Source organism: Numida meleagris, chromosome 6, assembly GCF_002078875.1.
Source record: "Numida meleagris isolate 19003 breed g44 Domestic line chromosome 6, NumMel1.0, whole genome shotgun sequence".
NCBI classification, from domain to species: domain Eukaryota; kingdom Metazoa; phylum Chordata; class Aves; order Galliformes; family Numididae; genus Numida; species Numida meleagris.
Window position 1 is genome coordinate 56,656,067 of NC_034414.1, and position 18,014 is coordinate 56,674,080.

At 38.0% G+C, this 18,014-nt stretch overlaps 1 protein-coding gene across 4 annotated transcripts in view; it reads right to left on the reverse strand.

Annotated features, from left to right (window-relative positions):
* KIAA0586 (KIAA0586 ortholog) overlaps positions 1-18,014 on the reverse strand; it is a 63,118-nt gene that overhangs the window by 43,962 nt on the left and 1,142 nt on the right. For 3 of the 4 annotated variants that reach the window (XM_021403226.1, XM_021403227.1, XM_021403225.1), the window contains 15 exons: positions 17,424-17,503; positions 16,458-16,536; positions 15,378-15,444; positions 14,500-14,677; positions 13,886-14,119; positions 13,451-13,619; positions 12,071-12,191; positions 11,054-11,198; positions 9,968-10,009; positions 9,044-9,270; positions 8,130-8,202; positions 7,541-7,801; positions 6,929-7,103; positions 1,146-1,334; positions 110-297 (listed from right to left, as the gene is read on the reverse strand). In XM_021403226.1, the coding sequence (XP_021258901.1) occupies positions 110-297; positions 1,146-1,334; positions 6,929-7,103; positions 7,541-7,801; positions 8,130-8,202; positions 9,044-9,270; positions 9,968-10,009; positions 11,054-11,198; positions 12,071-12,191; positions 13,451-13,619; positions 13,886-14,119; positions 14,500-14,677; positions 15,378-15,444; positions 16,458-16,536; positions 17,424-17,503 (2,228 nt within the window). The remainder of the gene's footprint in view (positions 1-109; positions 298-1,145; positions 1,335-6,928; positions 7,104-7,540; positions 7,802-8,129; positions 8,203-9,043; positions 9,271-9,967; positions 10,010-11,053; positions 11,199-12,070; positions 12,192-13,450; positions 13,620-13,885; positions 14,120-14,499; positions 14,678-15,377; positions 15,445-16,457; positions 16,537-17,423; positions 17,504-18,014) is intronic. The other variant, XM_021403228.1, reaches the window with a different exon arrangement.

Consider the following 18,014-nt stretch of genomic DNA (forward strand, 5'->3'; position numbering starts at 1 on the left):
TTTGCAGAAAAACAGCTGCTGATATCAAAGTAAGTTATGAGCGGATGGCACCATCTATAGTTAATGCATTCATTAAAATAAACAAGAAATCATCACTCTTGATACATACCTGCACAGACAGCTGAGGGGGATCCTTCTTCTCTGATCTCATCTCTACTACAGCTATGTTTGGCTTTTTTACTTCAGCTGGAGGCTTTGGTGGCACTTGGGGAAGAGATGTTGTGACTGTGACAGGGTGTGGTTTGCACATAACTGCTCCCGCAGGCTGCACTGAGATGTCATTAATTTGGGTCTGACCTGAAGAAAGTTTTAAAACAATTACAGATATATATCGACCTTCAAAAAAAGCAAGGCAGTAAATTAATAGATGGAATTCTGGGCGTCTGTGTTTTTACACGAAACAGACTAATTACAATTACAGACCAAGACTGTATTTTATTCTAATACCACTGACTAAAGCACTGTGCTTGAACAAGTAAACCTTCCCAGCAAAAATCCGTAAATTTACCAGATCCGTTTTTTGGAAATTACTCAGTTTACTTGACTAGGGTGACACCTACTGCTGAAAACGAGCATAACTACATTGTCTTTGCCACTCAATAACGACATGCCGCGCTCCTTCCCCTTGACATCTTTTTAACTCCATTCAAATTACTATTACACTTAGTATAACATCCCTTAAACGTTGATTCGAGACCTTCTTGTTTTTTTTTTTACTTAATAGTTATTATCTTTAAATGCTAACCCTTCCCAAAATAAGGTTCATGTGGATGTTCTGTTGAAAGCCCAGAAACACAGAAACCGTGAAAACGAATTAGTGTGTTCGGCACAATCCTGCTGAAACTGTTGATAGTCTGAAGTCACTGTAAACGTTGAATCCAAGGCCCAAGGAACTGCTGATTCAGTTCCTACTTACACAGATACCAAACAAAGCCAGAACAAGAGCCCTAGAAATGGCAAGCACACCAAAGAAGGCATATCCAGCTATACCAATAATTGCTCAGCCAGATATCCAGCATGAAGGATGAGGAGAACCGGAAAGGTTCAGGACCAGGGCAAATCACCGACTTGACAAGACTGAAGCTGCGTTTCCACAGAGCAGCAGGTATCAACCTACATCCCCTCTAGAGGTTATTTGCTCCTACCTAGTGGAATAGCCATAGGAATTAGGTGACCTTCAAGGGGTCCGCAGCCAGCAGGCACATCTCTGTTCGGATTAAAAAAATACCGGTTTTCTTGAGCAAGTGCATACAAAGGTTGCTGTTTCTTGGAGCTGATTACTGCCTTCTGTGCGTGAGAACAAGTCTGTGTTCCTGCTGACTTTACCTTGGTGCCTGAAATGAGAGCCAGTTAAGTTGCACACCTTCAATGCACGCACAAACTCGGTCACATCACACACTACGAAATCAAGCCTTTGAACCGAGACAGTTCTAATTTTTGCTGTGGGATGAATGGAATGAGGTTGGGAGACTGGAAGGGCAGAATTCTAAGAGCAGCAAGTTAGATGTCTCAGTACGGACAGCAAGGAAGGAGTTAAAATTATGATTTTTGAGCATCTAGATCTATATTATGTAAATATGTATGTAAAATTTAATCTTAGACCTCTGTTTATAGTCATCACCCTTCATGTATAAATGGCCCATTCACACGTGGCATCAAACACTCTTTTTAGCTCTGTTTATATTTAATAGCTTCCTAATTAATTGAATAATGGGAGTCAATGATTATAAAATTAGGGGATAATAAAGATTGATAATGTGACTTTTAACAATGCAGACGTGGAAGTAAGCCAGCCCCCTTACGAAGTGGCATTTTAGTACTAACAAATTATGGGTTGTAAGCCTAAAAACGAAAATAGCAAGTCATTACTCTTCCATTAGAAAATGCAGATCAGAAAGAAGCATCTCTGAGAAAGGATTTATTGTCATGTTGGATAAGCAAAGCAATGAGAAATCACAATACAATGCTGTGGTCAAGTGGATAAGCAGAAGCCTCAACAAGACAGCAGTAAGGTAGAGCAAGACAAGACTTCCATATACGACAATGTAACGTTCAGTTCTAATTCTGCATCTCCATAGATACTGAAATAGGTTGAATATTAAAAGATTTAATTTTGTTAGGGAAATCACTTGGAAACTGAAGTAGCTGTAAACTGAAGCCAAATGCTCGTTATAAATCAGATACAAAATCTAAAGTGTCCCATTTACTCTTGAACCATAAGGTACCTAACGACGGGAAGAAGTAGCTAAGGGCAGAATTTCTCATGTCTTTAAATGATGAGCACATAGCTTTCCTCAAAGCATAGGTCAGCCAGAAATATTGTTCTTTACTCAAAGACAAATTACAGGACTCGGTAACATAAATAGATGCAGTTCAGTGGCTTGTGATTTAGAAGAGGTCATACTACATAATCTAACAGCCTCCCCTGGCCTTGAACTTTTGAGTAAAAGCAGAAATTGGCAACATATCTGTAATACTGCCAACTTGTAAAAACAAGGTTCTCACAGCAAGAATGATGAAGTACTGTGTACACACAGCACCTCATTTTAATTGCTTTCAACTTTTCATTTCTCCCTGAAAAGTTTATTTGCACTGGGCAGAAACTGGACGTTTAATTATACTTTGTTTTAAAAACCCTGGCATTTTACATATATTTATTAGTTCAAATTATGCAAGAAAACAACTTTTTCTTGAGAAATGCTCTCTTGCTCATAAAAGTGTGAATAGCTGGATTTTTTTTTCCCCCAATTTCCCAGAAGAAACCAAGCATTAGTCACTACAGTTTATTTGCAAAGAAAATGGTTGAGAAAGTTATAAAATGACTGAAAGGAGACTCTCCAGACGGCCATTGCAGTCTTAAATAAACATCCTTATTCTAACATTAATTTAAAACAAGCTCGGTGGACTGCTCTGACAAAAAAAAAAAAAAAAAGAGTCATTTAATAAGTCTCTATTTTTCAGCCAATCAAACTCAAGGCCAACTGTTAGCAATAATTTTAAAGCCTTTATCATCCGGTACATCAAGGCCTGTAAGGGAATCTGGAGGTGCAACTGCATGAAGGAAAGAACAAGCCAGGCCTAATACATGCAAGGTATTTTTATTTTTTAAGAACCTCATACTTCAAAGTGTTTACTCAACTTTGTTTCATTTTATTGACACTCCTACTGTGGAGGAGTAGGAATCTGTTTCTAGTTCTATTGGTTACGCTTTCCTGCTATAACTGCATCATTCAGAATAGCAGCCCACAAAAACATTCAATAATTTTGTCATCACGAGACTCGTGCAGAATACAGAATAATTACTTTTCCATTTTATTGGCAAGACATAGGAAAGCACACTAATTAAGCAACTTGACCAACTGTCATGGAAGAGTGAAAGACAAGTCATGCCACTATCAAAACAAAGGCTGACCTCAGTCTAAAGCCACAAAAAAAATCAGAAAACAGGTTTATGTTAGCATAGGAATGCTAACATAAGCAACATGCAAAAAAGAAAAAAAAAAAATCCATCTTCCTTTCTTCCCTTAGACAAGAATAGAAGGGTGTCTTATTTTAATTGCTGTCAAGATATAAACAAAAATGTAACTTTCTGTTACTGCAGTCTGATGTGAAATAGAGGAATGATTTTTACGCTGGCTTTATTTTTGCAAACACACATGCTGCTCTGCTGTTTTAGTATGACTTAATGACTTGGAGGAGAATCCATTTGGGTAAAGGCTATCCAGAGTTCATTCTGTTTTCAAGCAAATAGCTTTTAAACTGTATTTGTCACACTCGAGAGTTCTGGAAGACCATAAATAGCATGGATCCAGTACACAGTTTTCTTTTTCATTTACTATTCACCCTAACAGAAAAGAAGCTAAAGCACAGGAGAAGCTTATTACCTCTTCCTGCAATTTGTACCTTTACATTTCACTAAATTAAAACGTGGTAATGGTAGAAAAGTGTTAGCATCAAAATATCCAGTGATCTGCTTCTGAGTACAGTTAGATCTACGCAGGAAGGGAGAGGAGGGACACGGGGACAACATACTTTTCCCACCCCTTTGCAAGGTCTTGTTTCTGAAATTACAAAATTGGCCTCCCTGGAAAGCGTGTAACCTTCTCCAAGAGAGAAGAGTTCTATAAATCTAGACAACGAACTGTAATTTAGAGCTCAGCTAAAGCAGAACTGCTAATTAAGAGATATTTAAAGAAGGGTCTATTCTCAAATCTTTGAGGTGACTGTATCATACTTATAGCTACATTAAGTGCTACCTAACACACCTTTTACTCAAAAAATCTGAAAAACTAAATAATGGGTGTGCAGCACTACCAGCAGAGTCAAAAGAAGTCATGGGTCATACTGATCCTTCAAACAAGTATCCTAGCATTTTAAAACAGAAAATAAATTAAAAAAAAGAGGTCAAATCAAAACTACAAGCAACAAGACAGCAGTTTTAATCAGGTTTTCATGACTTGAAAATAAATTAAGTTTCCAAAAGTGTTTTTGATCTTTACCAGGACTACGCATCACATTTGCAGGGGAGTTTTGAGAATTGGAAATACGTTCTGCCAGTAAGAATGGATCACGACTGGGCTCGAGAGCAGTCATAAGCAGAGTGCCAGACTCACATAAAGACAGCTCTGTGCTTAACACCAAATTCTTGTGCTGTTCCGAGGATTTGCAACTCCGGCTGTAAGTCATAATTTCAAAAAAATAGTAGTGCTGATCTTCGAAGACATATATACAGTGTTTTACACCATCTACTTTTATGGCCTAAAACCATGGTTTTGTTAAGTGGCTGCTTTCATTGTAGTAATCTCCTCTAGTTCATACAGAATATAATATTTTGACAGTTATAAGAACACAGTTTTTAAGTGTGACAGTTAAGAGTGCATCAATTGCACATTTCCCGCATGAGCACAAGCCCAAGGAGTGAAGAAGGAAGGCAGCTAATAACTACTGCACTCTTCTTCCACTGATGCTCATCCTATTATCTTGATTGTGCCTACCATCACTTTCAATGCCTCTTAAATTCAAACACATTCTTCTCCTCGATCGTTATCCTTTATCAATCAACTTGCTTGCGCTCTGCTGTAGTGAGACTAAAAGCCCTTGTTGCTTTTTTTCCTTCCTTCTTTACTCTACTACTGCTTTCTTTGCTTGGATTTTCCAGTTTTTTTTTTTTACCTCCTCAAAATTTATAAAACAACTTCAATAAAGGAAAATGCTATCTTGAGTACACTCTTTCCTGTGCAGATATGGGAAGGAGCAGTCCCCAAACTACTTCAATCATAGTGAAAATAACAGTGCAACGACTTTGGAAGTAGCTTTGATTAAATGTTATCCTTCATAACAAGCTTTTTTAGTTAAGGGTAACAACAGTAATGACCTCTAAAACTGCCCTTAGCACTATGTATTAGTTGCTCTAGCAGATCTATTACTGATGAAAATTTTAATTTCTGCATTAAGAATCAGTAAGTTTTGAGAAGGTAAACAGGAAACAAAACAAATCCAGTTAAAACAGCAAAAACCCAAATAAACCATTCATGATTTGTGAAAGACTCACCAAAATACTGAGAGCATTCCAAGGCTGTAGCGATTGTGAGAAGACTTAGAGCAAGAGGCCCCAACACTGATCAAAATAGGAGCACATGTTCTTCTCCAAACCCACTTCAAATACAATCCCATGCTTTCCAGCATGTTCACTTAGGCACACACTGAATTGCTCTGTTCTTAATGTACTGGGTTTTAAAACAGAAATGAGATAAAGACTGTGCCGTTCAGCATCATTTGCTTTCCAGTATAATTTCCATAGTTACCAACGTGTGCTTTAATCTTGACTTGCTTTCATAAGCATCATGGCAGTGCCACACACAAACACTGCTTATTTCACGCAGCTGTATTCTTCTTTACTTTGTTTTTCTTTACTCATCCTTTAGAAAATGTTTTTAAATAATTATCTTCACTGATGGAGTGGACTGATTTAGAACTTGTGTTACAAATTTAATTTACTTTGAGCCAGAGAAAATAATCAAATTTAATTAAGATCTGTCTTTGTACCTCATAATTACTTCCTTAATGAATCCTATATTCATTTATATGATATTCAGTGAATGAATGAATTTTACTAGAGCACCCATTCCTTTTTACTAACTCACGATAAAAGCTTATCTACACTTACCTATGCCAGATATAATTTCACTTCCTGCACTCTTATTTTAAAAATTAGGAACTACTGGTCTTAACACTTTGCTCACAAAACTGAGGAATAGAACGTATTATCAGTTAATTAATAACCTATATCAAGCACGTAACCTTAGCAAATTAGTAACAAAAAAAAGTTGTTCCACTCTGCATTTAAACTTGAGTAACAAAGAGCCATCTGCTTTTAGGGAACTGAACCAACGACTAACATATCTTCCAATGCTTCCAAGTTAATAGATATCATCATCATCTTGCAATTTTCATTTTTCAACTCACGTATTAGAGGTAGGAAAAGAAATATCAGGCTTCCTTAGTTGTTCACATCTCAGTAGATTTGAAATAAATGAATCTACTAAATGGCACAACTGGGTAAACCTGACACAAGTAACCTTCATCAAAACCTGGATTAGTTTTTCAACACACTCAACCTACAGGTGCTTATGCAATTACTTCCAGCAATTCCATCTTTTAACTCCAAGACTTGAACAACAAGAAATATATACTGCTGTGTTTATTAAGTTTAGAAATAGGTACGAACTCGACAACTTAAAATAAGTGAGAAACAAAAAAGAAATTGGAAAACCTGCTGATGTTTTTTTAGTTTTGAAAGAAGCATCTTTTAACCCTCCTGCAGTTGCTTCAGCCCTAAATAGAAGAGCAGGGGAACACAAGGAACACAAGGGATTCCTAATAAGAAAACCGGAAAGGAACACGTTGTTCACGTCCAGGAATGACTTACCTCTAACATACTCTATCACTTTGGGTCTTTGAAGTTTAGATTTAGGAGAGGGAGAGTTGAATCTCAGATAAGGTGCTTTTTTGAGAGTGCTACGATGGCCCTGGTAAATTGGTTTCCCATAAACTTGGCTTAGATACTCTTCATTTTGTAGCATTGCACATCCATTCACAGGCCCCTATCACCAGAAAAAAGAAAAAAAGAAATTTAGAGCTCTTCAAGCTCTTCATGTATGAAAATGTGAACACAACAGAAGAATTATAGAAGTCTAGGGGAAAAAAAGTTTTGCAAAAAGCGTTATATGTTGCACACACATGAAAACTTCTGCACGTAGAGTACGTATGAGACACTTACCAACAGGTGGATGAAACAGCAGGGGCTGGGTAAGTCAAACTTGTAACATGACAATGAATTCTACATTGCTATACTTGCTTAGACTTAAGCTTCTACAGCACATAAAAATAAATACAACTCTCAAAGAAAAGTCCCCAGGACAGGGCAATCATTTTCATGCGAAATTATTAGCCTCGTGTACAATTTTTCACACAAATCCCACAACCTAGAGCACAGATTGCATTGCACTACCAAGAAGAAACCACATATTTATGAACTCACATCTGTCCCTTCTTTATTCCTTTGCAAACTTTCAGAAGAAAAATAAGTTCTAAAGCTCTGTTTGCTTATGTTATCTTCTGCTTGATTCTGCAGTGACTTAGCTGCAGATAAAGGCTTCTTTGTTGAGCATCCTTGGGCTTTCTGAGTTTTTGCTTTAATTCCTTTACTGTTCTTCATTGCCTTGATGTTCTGGGCTCTCTTGATCCATGGGACCTTTTGATCATATTTCACTTGTTCCATATCATTTCTTGCCATTTCAGCCTAAAGATAAAACACAAACATAGTGAAAGGAGATTTTATCTTCAAGGCTATCAGAAGAGTCTGTGGATAACTTTGAAGTTCTAAGAAATGGTCTGTGCTTTTTATGTTAGCCAGCAACTGTGACCAAGTGATTTTCATTAAGCAACGAAAGCTTTGGAATAGATGTAAGTATTTTTCTATAGCAAACTACAAGCTAGTAATAATAAAGCAGTTTTCTCATGTTTTCAGGTTGTGGGTGAATCATGCTTAATTATCAACAGAAAAGAACAACGCGAGCTGGAAAAACACAGTGCAAAAAAACCTGACCTCATTTTTTCTCCAGCCATACCTGGATTTCTGCACTAATTGCCTTAATCCGCTCATCCACGGCCTTTCTGATACGAATCTCCTCCAATGCATCTCTGAAACAGAAGGAACTGTTTTAGGTCTGAAATTGCACTGGTTCATTCCTGGGAAAGTAGGGACCTTTTCTATGGAACGCTATGGAAACAGAAACCCAGAACACAGATTATGCACATCTTCAGTCTCCAAAAGACACTGAGCACACTTTACTCGAGTTTCCCAAACCTAAATCTGTCCTTCCATCATGCCACATGCAAAAACTTTCCTGCTGATACGTACTAACGGTATTGCAAACATCTCTGAGTAAGTGGCAGTCGCATACCCTGTCATATTTTAATCAAAAGTTGAAGAAATGGGGCTACAGAAAAATATTCCAACTCAAAAGATAAGAAGCAGACGACAAAGATTATCACTTCCTCCAAAGTACAATGATAGCAGCTATCATGCCTGAAAAATCTTTGCTTGAAAAGAATTCCCATTCTCAGGAAAACGCAAGCTTGAGAATATTTTCATAGGAAAACTACTGAAGTAGGTAGATTTAATGCAACTGATTAACCCAGCAGAAATTCAAAAACCAAAGAATCTGCTGTGCAATGACTAATCCTCTCACATTTACAAAGCCTCTTCAGATCTGAATGATGACATTGCTGTGTAGTATTTCTGTTACTGCCCATTTGTCTACAGAAAGCTCAGTGCACCCTGCTACTGACAGCAGAACGCTTCAGTAGCTCAAGAGAATCTCATTATGATTTCTAAGAAGAATCACTAAATGGTTGTTTTCAGGGAACTGCGCTAGTTCTTCAATGTACGGGATTTAAAAGAATTGTAAGAAAGGTTTAAAAAATAAAGGTGAGCACATAGAAAGAATAGTCACACGAACACTGGGGAATAGGGCCTAACCTGTTTGTAGTCAAGGCGTTTATGAAAGCAGACATGGCATCTCCATCCTTTGCACGAAGAATGGCTTCCAAGTTTTCTTCAAGAACTTTTTTTCTGCTTTGAACTTCTCTCAAAACCCTTTTGGCCTCACTCAGGATAGATTTCGGTGCTTTAACATGTTGAAGGATGGATGGTTTAATGAGCTGATTAGGTTCAGGAAGATCAGATGCAGTGGTACCTGGTTTTGACTACAATTGAAACAAAACCACTGGATTTTAACCAGAGATTATAATCTAGTTTTCTACAAACTAAGCGTGTGAAGAGGTGGCACTTGCATAGATCTGCACGTAAACCTTCATGTACCCATGTAACAGTACTGAAGCATAATTAAACACATAGCAAAACCCCAAATCCTCACTATATATGTGCTCATTTGACATTGTGGCTCCAAGAAATGCCAGACAATATACATAAGTTTTAACTATAACAGCAATCCACCACATGTCAACACCACCATGATTCTCTCCCTTTTGCTGCTTTTTACTTTTCAGAAGAAACAATGAAGCAACTATTGGCTTTTTACTTAGTTGAAACTCATGAGAAAAATGTAAAAAAAAATTCACATTCACGTTCAATCTTAAAATGATTGAGACTTGCCAATCTCACAGAGCATGGAATGGAAATTATACCAGTATTCTGCACCATGCTTGTCTGAGAAGGATTTGTTCTGTCTGACTTTTGCATTATACCCTCAAGACTGAGTAAGACAAGCCAATGAACAAGTTCTATTTTACTTTGAGTAACATAATCTGTACATAATAACAACTTTTTCCAAACAACCAAACTGATATGCAGTAGTTACCAGAGTGTTATCTCATTGTAAACAAATTCAAAACATTTCCATACTTCACTATGTAAAAATAATAAATGAATTTCAAAGTATACCTTAATGAGATCATTAATGTCTGATTTCCATGAGTTTGCTTCCTAAAAATAGGGAAGAAAAGCTGTTGAAACTTAAAGACATATCTGTCAAGGTAAAATCTAGAGTGGATACGTGATGAATTTAAATAGAGACGATGAATTCTTTGTGAACTGTTAAACCTCATCGTGCACTTTATGTTAGAGCACCACCTTCTGTTCCATCTCCACTCATCTCAGTCTCTTCAGACCTTTTGGTTGGTTGTGGTGAACTAGTGGTCATTCATCCCAAGCATTTACTCTCTCCCTCTTCAAAGCTCTCATGCAACGATGAAAAGTCTTTAGTGAAGTACCTAGTTAACTCCACATTTGTTGAATTTTCTTTATCTTATACCTATCTTATCTTTCATCTTTATCTTCCTACTGAGCTTTCTTTTCTTTAAGAAGGAAGATGCTTGAGACCATTCATGTCAGCTCCTTACCCATTATTCCTTCTCTCCATCTCCTTCCATTTTGCCTGTACTAGGTAGGGTACGTTATTCAACATCAGCTTTTAGCAACAGTTGTATGCAAATATTTGTAGTGTAAATGCAGCACATGACATCTGTTCTCTTACTAATAAGAAAACATAAATGCACTATCCACTAGTATGTTACAAAAAATCTATGAAGTATTACTTACTGATGGGAAAGGAAGTACCTTAAAACATCCCTGAGGTTGAATGTAACTAAGTAGAACATCTTTCTTTCCCAAGAGGAAATGTTTCGCCAGCTCTATTAGAGCTCTATAGTTCTAATATCACAGGAACAGAGTCAGCAGAAAAACAAGCCCCCAGAATATCAGAATACCTTAAAATAAACAAAACATTCTTATTTATTACTGTTTCATCTATGGTAGAAGGACAGTAAGAGCCTCATCAGGCTAGTCAAATCCCTTCCATATACACACTAAAAAAAACCCTTCAATATTTCAAATCATGGTAAACTATCAGTGTTCTTCTTACAAAGGTAGAAGCAAGGGAAACGTTTTTACTGATAAGACCTGTAAGTTCTCAGCATTTTTTTATTCCTCTTATTGAAACTCTAGTCATTCTGACAATACGAACTTTACCTGTAGCATGTCGTGCATCTCTTTCCTCAACTGGCCAAGAACTTGAAGTAAATCATCGGCTTTTTTCACCGTTTTCTCAACTGAATTGCAATTTTGGAAGGAGTTTTCAAAAGCAGGGCATGAGTCTGTTTGCAAAGCAGTAGGCCTGATGGGAGAAATACCCTCTATTATAAGTTTCACAGCTACTTGCGTGGCCCAAAAAGGAGTCGCTGACTTCCACGCTGAGCATGGATTTCAGATTCAGGAATATCAAGCCTTAATGCAAAATAGAATTTGCTTTTCACCTGAGGTTACAGACAGCTTACTGAGTTTTCTCTGTTTATCACTCAGCACTTTCAGCTGCATCCTTGTATTTGGAATTTTAAATGCAGTTTCACTGTTGCAATCTAGTGCGGCAGCATTTTGAAGTTAAAATCCTTTCAGTTTAAAGCAATCCATATTTTCATAAATAAGACTATTTCTGTAGCTGTTTCTCACATATTAGTGCAATAATGTCAAATTATTGCCCACGTTTCAAACTGCATTGCCTAGAAAATTTCCTAACTTAATCTAAAGCTTAGAAACTGATGCTGCTCCTTCCTAAGGAAGCGTTCTCGTATAGTTCCCACAAGCAGACAGCCTGGAGTCTCACTGCCAAGAGAATTCCATTTTAAGACAGTGCCTGCACAGCTGGCTTTCTGATGCTACTCCCTAAGCCACTTCAGTAGAGGAAATACATTTAGAAGACAGAGAAGCACTCCAGGTGATACCCACTGACCTCTGAGAATGGTGCTACAAATTGCCCTGCCAGCCAGCTTTCATCTGCCTTCAGTGTGTAGTATGACAAAACACAGAAGCTTCATACAAATACTTGTGCTCTGCTGTTTTACTTCAAACGTTGCTTTATCAGAGTCAAGAACCAAGCCAGCGACTCTGTCACACCACCACTATCTAATAAGTCTTTCTCAATCTCATAAAAATTAACAAACAACAACAATACAAACATGACCTCAGTTTTGGATAGTTGCATTTGTTTACCTTTCTATCTCAGAAAGCCAGCTCATTTTATCATTGTTTAATGTTGTCTTCTCAGAAGACTCCATTTGCTTCCATGGAGCTACTTGAGGATTCAGAATATGCTCAAGATGTCTCCTATCACCTAAGGCAGGAAAAAAAAGCCACAAGTACCATTAAGTTCATTCAATAGATTTCATACTTCCTTTTCCTTTCCAGGTATTTCTCTAGTCCATCTTTCTTACCAAGGATAGCAAAAAATAACACATTTAGAAAATAAAAATAGATTTACTTCAGATATGACAACTCATAAAAACATTCACCCTGACCTATCTTGCTGTGACTTCTTTACATTAGCAAAGTCAGACAACAGATGAATGAAACCACGGCAAGCAATTGAGTCACTGAGAAATATTTTGTCCATAATGTTACAGATTTGCTCTTTCTTCATCTGGTTTCATTTATTCCTTGACCCAGAGCACAAAGAGAATGGGAGACAACTTTGAAGAGGCAGAAGCAGCACTCAGATGAAGATGCTAAGAGGCCTAGAGGCTACAGGACAGCACAGCACTGTCATGAAGTCTTTAGCTGGTTAAGAGTAGCTGACTTGTTTCCAACAGTCTCCAACCATGAACTAGCCCAGGCATATTTTCAAATATCCTGAGCATGGGTATGTACGTGCCATCAAACCAACAGCTCAGAGGAGGGGGGAACACACAAAATAAACCCCAGACCATACTGGTCCTGCCAGTGGAGGACAGGGCTATCTTAATCCTCCTCCCTTCATATGTGGATTTGGGAATACTTTCCTTTTCTATTACAGGATTTTCTTTCCTTGACATTTTCCCATTTTTTGATACAGGTTCTGGAGCACATCTCCGTGGAACTGGTGTCATTAAATGAGAATTTTGGGTATGAATGCCATGACTCTGAAATTGACTTGAATATGCTTCAGAGGGAGGCAAAATATATATATACACATTTATTTAAATATTAAGAATTTTCTTCAAAGGAAAACAAATCTGGAGAAAAAAATGCATGCCAACATTATGAAATTTTCACAAAAATGCCAAACATGACACAACTAGATTAAAAAATTAAACACAAAGGAAATGCTTTTATAGAAGGGTCAAAAATAAATGAATATAGTTTGAGCTAGCTCAGTACAAGCTTCCCCATAGATCTGTGCCTCCCCAGATGGAATTAATTTGGTGCAGACTATGCAGTTAGTAAGTGCCAAACTCTCACTTTAGTTTTAACTAATGTACGTTACACAGTAAAAATCAATTTTACAGAAGAAATATTTCCTTCTCATTGCTCACGTGGTACACAATCCAATACTAATGAATCAAAATCAATGCAAAACTAACACTGAAAAAAGAGATGTGAATAAGTTTTCTTCACCTGGGGCAGGTGGACCACTGGTAGGAAAAAAAATCTTCTGAGATGATGATATTCCATTGTTAAGCAACTGCTGTTCTGCCTTCTCAGCTTGTTTTGTCACGAGACCAGAAGAAGGCACGCAAGTTTGCTGCAAGCCACCCATGTTGACGGCAGAGCTAATGAAATGAGACTAAGAGAGAAATTACAATGGATTTCTGATACTTCCATTCATTTCCTAAGTAAAACTCTAAACATGAATACTTGCCCTGTAGTCATATGAATCAGATCTTGACACGATTCTCAAGAGGAAGGAAAAAAAGACGTAACAGTGGGGATAATTCTTTCTTTCCAAAACTAAGATACAAGTTGAGTTTTAAAAAGCAAATGGTTATGACATTAACACTGGGATATAGAAGAAATGATCAAGCAAAAGCTTTTGCCTTTTCACACAGATACCTGCATGTTCATTTGATGCTCCTGTAGCTTTTCCAAATGGTGAATCCGTTGCAGCATAAAAGCATTCATTTGTTTTTCAAGCTCACTGACTCTTTCGTGACAGTGGGGCTTCTCATGTTGAGTCTTTGTATTTGTCTGCTGTTCAGCAACACGCTGCAGTTGCCTATCAGTCTCCTGTAGCTTATGAAGCAACGCTGAAACTGAGTTAACTTCTGCTTGCAAATCATTTTGTACCTAAGGGAAAAGAAAAAGAAGAAACCTTACTGCAAAAGAGGTGCAAGCATGAAGAGAACATAACACACTCCCCACCGTCACGGAGCGATTTGCTTCCCAAAAGACAAACAAAAGTATCAGTTAGCTTTAATGTTTGTGGCTTAGCAATACCATGAAATTCTTCGGAGAAATAAATCGAACGGTCTCCATTGCATACGCAGCCACATCCCAGTTAGTCAAATCCTAAGCAGTTCTCTCTGCTGTGCTGGTCGCGAGCACAGAAAACAGCAAGCAGATCTTCAGTTTGCTTTGGTTCTAGCACTAATCACTTCAAGTTTGCTTAGAAGATCTGCTGTTTTAAAGTGGCAAAGAACTACCATTGCCACAAGCTACTGACTCACTTTAAGAAGCGGAGCTGCGGTAGCAATGGCAGCAGCAGTTGCTGCTGCAATGGTTGTTGCAGAATCAGCTTCCCTGTGCGTTGATCTGGGATCCTGACCAACACTTTCCTTTCTTTCTGTGGAGGCATTTCCTAAGAGCTGTACCTTCACCTCCTTAAATATAGGAGCACTTCGAGTTCTGTAAAAATAAACAAGGTCCTGTAAATAGCATGGTTTGCTTAAAATCCACTCCAGACAAATCTTTTCCCACATTTAGCACTGGAATCACCATTTATGTAAGTATTACTCCTTCAAGCTTTTGATGCCCACAAAATACTATTATTCCCATATTTTGGTGTGACACTAGAGGTTTCTCAGGGTTATACCCACAGGAGGGGGGTTGGAACTAGATGATCCTTGAGGTCCCTTCCAACCCAAGGCATTCTACGATTCTATGTTACACTTTCAATATAAAAAGGTTTTTCCATGTGGTATTTCCATGACCTCAGCAAAGAATATGTTTAACAGGTCGCATTTTGCAAAGTTCAGCATACTAGTCACTAAGCTCTACTATGTAATTTTTGATCTTGAATATTTCCAGCCTACAGATGAACAGCATGTATCCACACTGGTCTTTAAAAACAGCCTCTGTGTTTGGCTCACCTAACTCTTGTTATCATTAAATTATTGATTCAGATTGTTTAAAGACATGGCAAAAATATGGAAAATAAGCAAGGTATTTCGGTGAGCTCTGAAGGTCAAATTAAACTGAAAATACCCTCATAGACAGGAAAAGAATACTAACAGAGAACAAAACTTTATCCTTACTGTATTGCAAGAAACTGAGGAAGAACCTACTATTAACATAAAAAAAGAACAGCACAGCAACACAAACTTACTTTTGCTTTAATACTGCTCTCAAAGCCTCTTTCTGGCCAGTTGGATACCGAGAAATTAAAACATAATCTGGGTGGAGGGACATAAACCATATTTTGTCAGGTTAACTAATACAAAGCACCCATTGTAGAAGTAGACAAAGAGTTATTGAATCAACAGGTAGACACTAGGCTTCATTTAACACAATCTTACGTAGTATTGAATGTTGGTATCAATAAAACCACTTTGGTATGTGCTGCAAATGACAGTGACATCACCCTACCTTAATAAAATTTGAAAAAGATTGTCATATAAATGGCAACTTGAGCTCAGACAATGTATTCAACAGAACCCTGAAAATTTCAACTTGAAATAAATGAAATTGAAAAAACAACTATGTAACAATTCTGTGAAACTGATCCAAGATGTGGTGGGTTCATTGTTCCACTGCTGCTATTTAGCCAGCTAGAACACAGATGCTGATAAGCCCAGACAGCTGCTGCCTCTCTGAGTCATAGAAGAGGAAGCTAAAATAATGCTTCCTGCCTTAACTGAAGGGAGTGATTTCTGTTTCCTTGCCCTATCCAGCCAAGGATACCCAAAAAAACCTTCAGAAGTGTATTTTCTCTTAAAAGAAAATGCTTTTCTCACAAATCTGACTGAAACTGACTGGAGAGTCAGCTACAGGAAAAAGCATCTACAGTGTGATCTCCTAGACTGTTATAAGTTAAAAATATACAACAGGAAAACACACACAAACAAGGTCCTCAAAATAAATAAATAAACAGATACATAGAAAACCTTTACTCAGAAATGTGAATTAGTTCAATTAGCAAAATGAATCTCGAAGTTCCTGGTGCGCTAGTGGAAGTCCCGCCCAGATCATCACAAGGGCAACACAACCCAAAGTAAGGACAAAAAGACAAAAAGTAAAATTGGCAATGTTTAAAAATATACACTACAATTATATTTATTTTTTATTTGGAACACTTGCACTCAGAAATTTCTATATTGAAGAATATATATGAAAAAAGTAAAGCTTGCTTTCCCTCTAATCAGTCTTATGAAAAAAAGAGCTGTAGCAGTACACCAATTCATCTTACCTTTAGGTCTTCTGCTGTCTCCTGGTAGCAGTGAATGATCTGCTTCTTTAGGATAAACTGCAGCTTCTTTAGGATAATCCTTCAAAAACAAGAAGAGCAGAAAAGCATACATCAAAGCCTGCAGTATCGGTAGCCAAAATTTTACAAGGAGACAGAATTGCTGAATACACAAGTGTAAGCAACTCCCTAGTGCAGTAACACATAGTCACTGAACACATTGAACAAAATATGTTAAAGCTTCCCACTACCACAGAGCCATAAGGACTTTGCACTCAATAATTTACATGACATTCTAGGGACAGAAACTAAAAAACATAATTCTCATCAGAGAATGGATGCCCTATAGGCAGGTTGCCCAGGGAGGTTGTGGATGCCCTGTCCCTGGAGGCATTCAAGGCCAGGCTGGACATGGCTCTGAGCAGCCTGGTCCAGTGGTTGGAGACTGTTGGGGAACGCCCCAAGCCTGTACTCAGCAGGGGGGTTGAAACTCAATGATCTTTGAGGTCCTTTTCAACCCAGGCCATTCTATGATTCTATGATTGGCAGGTCTCCACTGTGTGGAAGACACAAACAGATCAAAGGAAAATAAACCTTTTAGTCACAAGTATTAAATAGTCTCATGTAAACCAATGTCCATTTCAATACCTATGAGGTGAATAAGAAAAAAAAACATGAAGTTTTAGGTTTTTCTAATGAATATTGTGAAACGTGTAACAGCTTTTTCAAAGGAGGAGTTGCAATAAAATTTAAAAACGTACCCAGGTATTAACTATGAAACAGGCAGCAGTACTGTAAATAAATCCCCTCCAAACATTTCAGCACAAGTATCACATTAGCAACAACTAGGTACTTATTGTGCAGAAGCGGAGCTCAAGATCTGCTGGGCTTCTATAGAAGCTGCAACTTTTTGAGGAAAATGCTGATCTCTTAGTTCAGGGTTGTGGGAAGCAACAGTGACTTTCTTACCATTTGTGATACAAACTTGGCCTCCACAGTATCTTCCCCTAAAAGCAGATGTTCTGGCTGTCCCTCAGTACTCTGGACTCCTAAAATAAAACCAATTTTACTGTGGTTAAAATGATCTTGAATGTTTTTTCATTGTCCCTTGATTAACCCAAATCTCAGTCTTTTCTCTGCCTGATACAGTTCTAATTACAACGACTTTCATAACACAAACGGCTGCTGTCACCTACCTGAAGCTTTTAAATCTGAAATCGTTTACTTAATGCTACCACAGATAGTTTTCATGCAGATGTTTATGATTTTTCTGATTTGGTAACTACACCTTCTCTCTCTGGTGACGGCAACAGGGTTTGAGGGAAAGGCGTGGAGCTGCATCAGGGGAGGGTCAGGGGGGAGTGGTTAGGGAAAGGCTCTGCCCCAGAGGGCAGTGGGCATGGCCCCGAGCTGCTGGAGCTCAGGGAGCATTGGGACACTGCTCTCAGACATTGGGTTGGGTTTGGGTGGTGCTGTGTAGAGCTGAGAGTCAGACTCGATGATCCTTGTGGATTCCTTCCAGCTCAGGATGTTCTGTGATTCTACGATTTTTAAGCACTA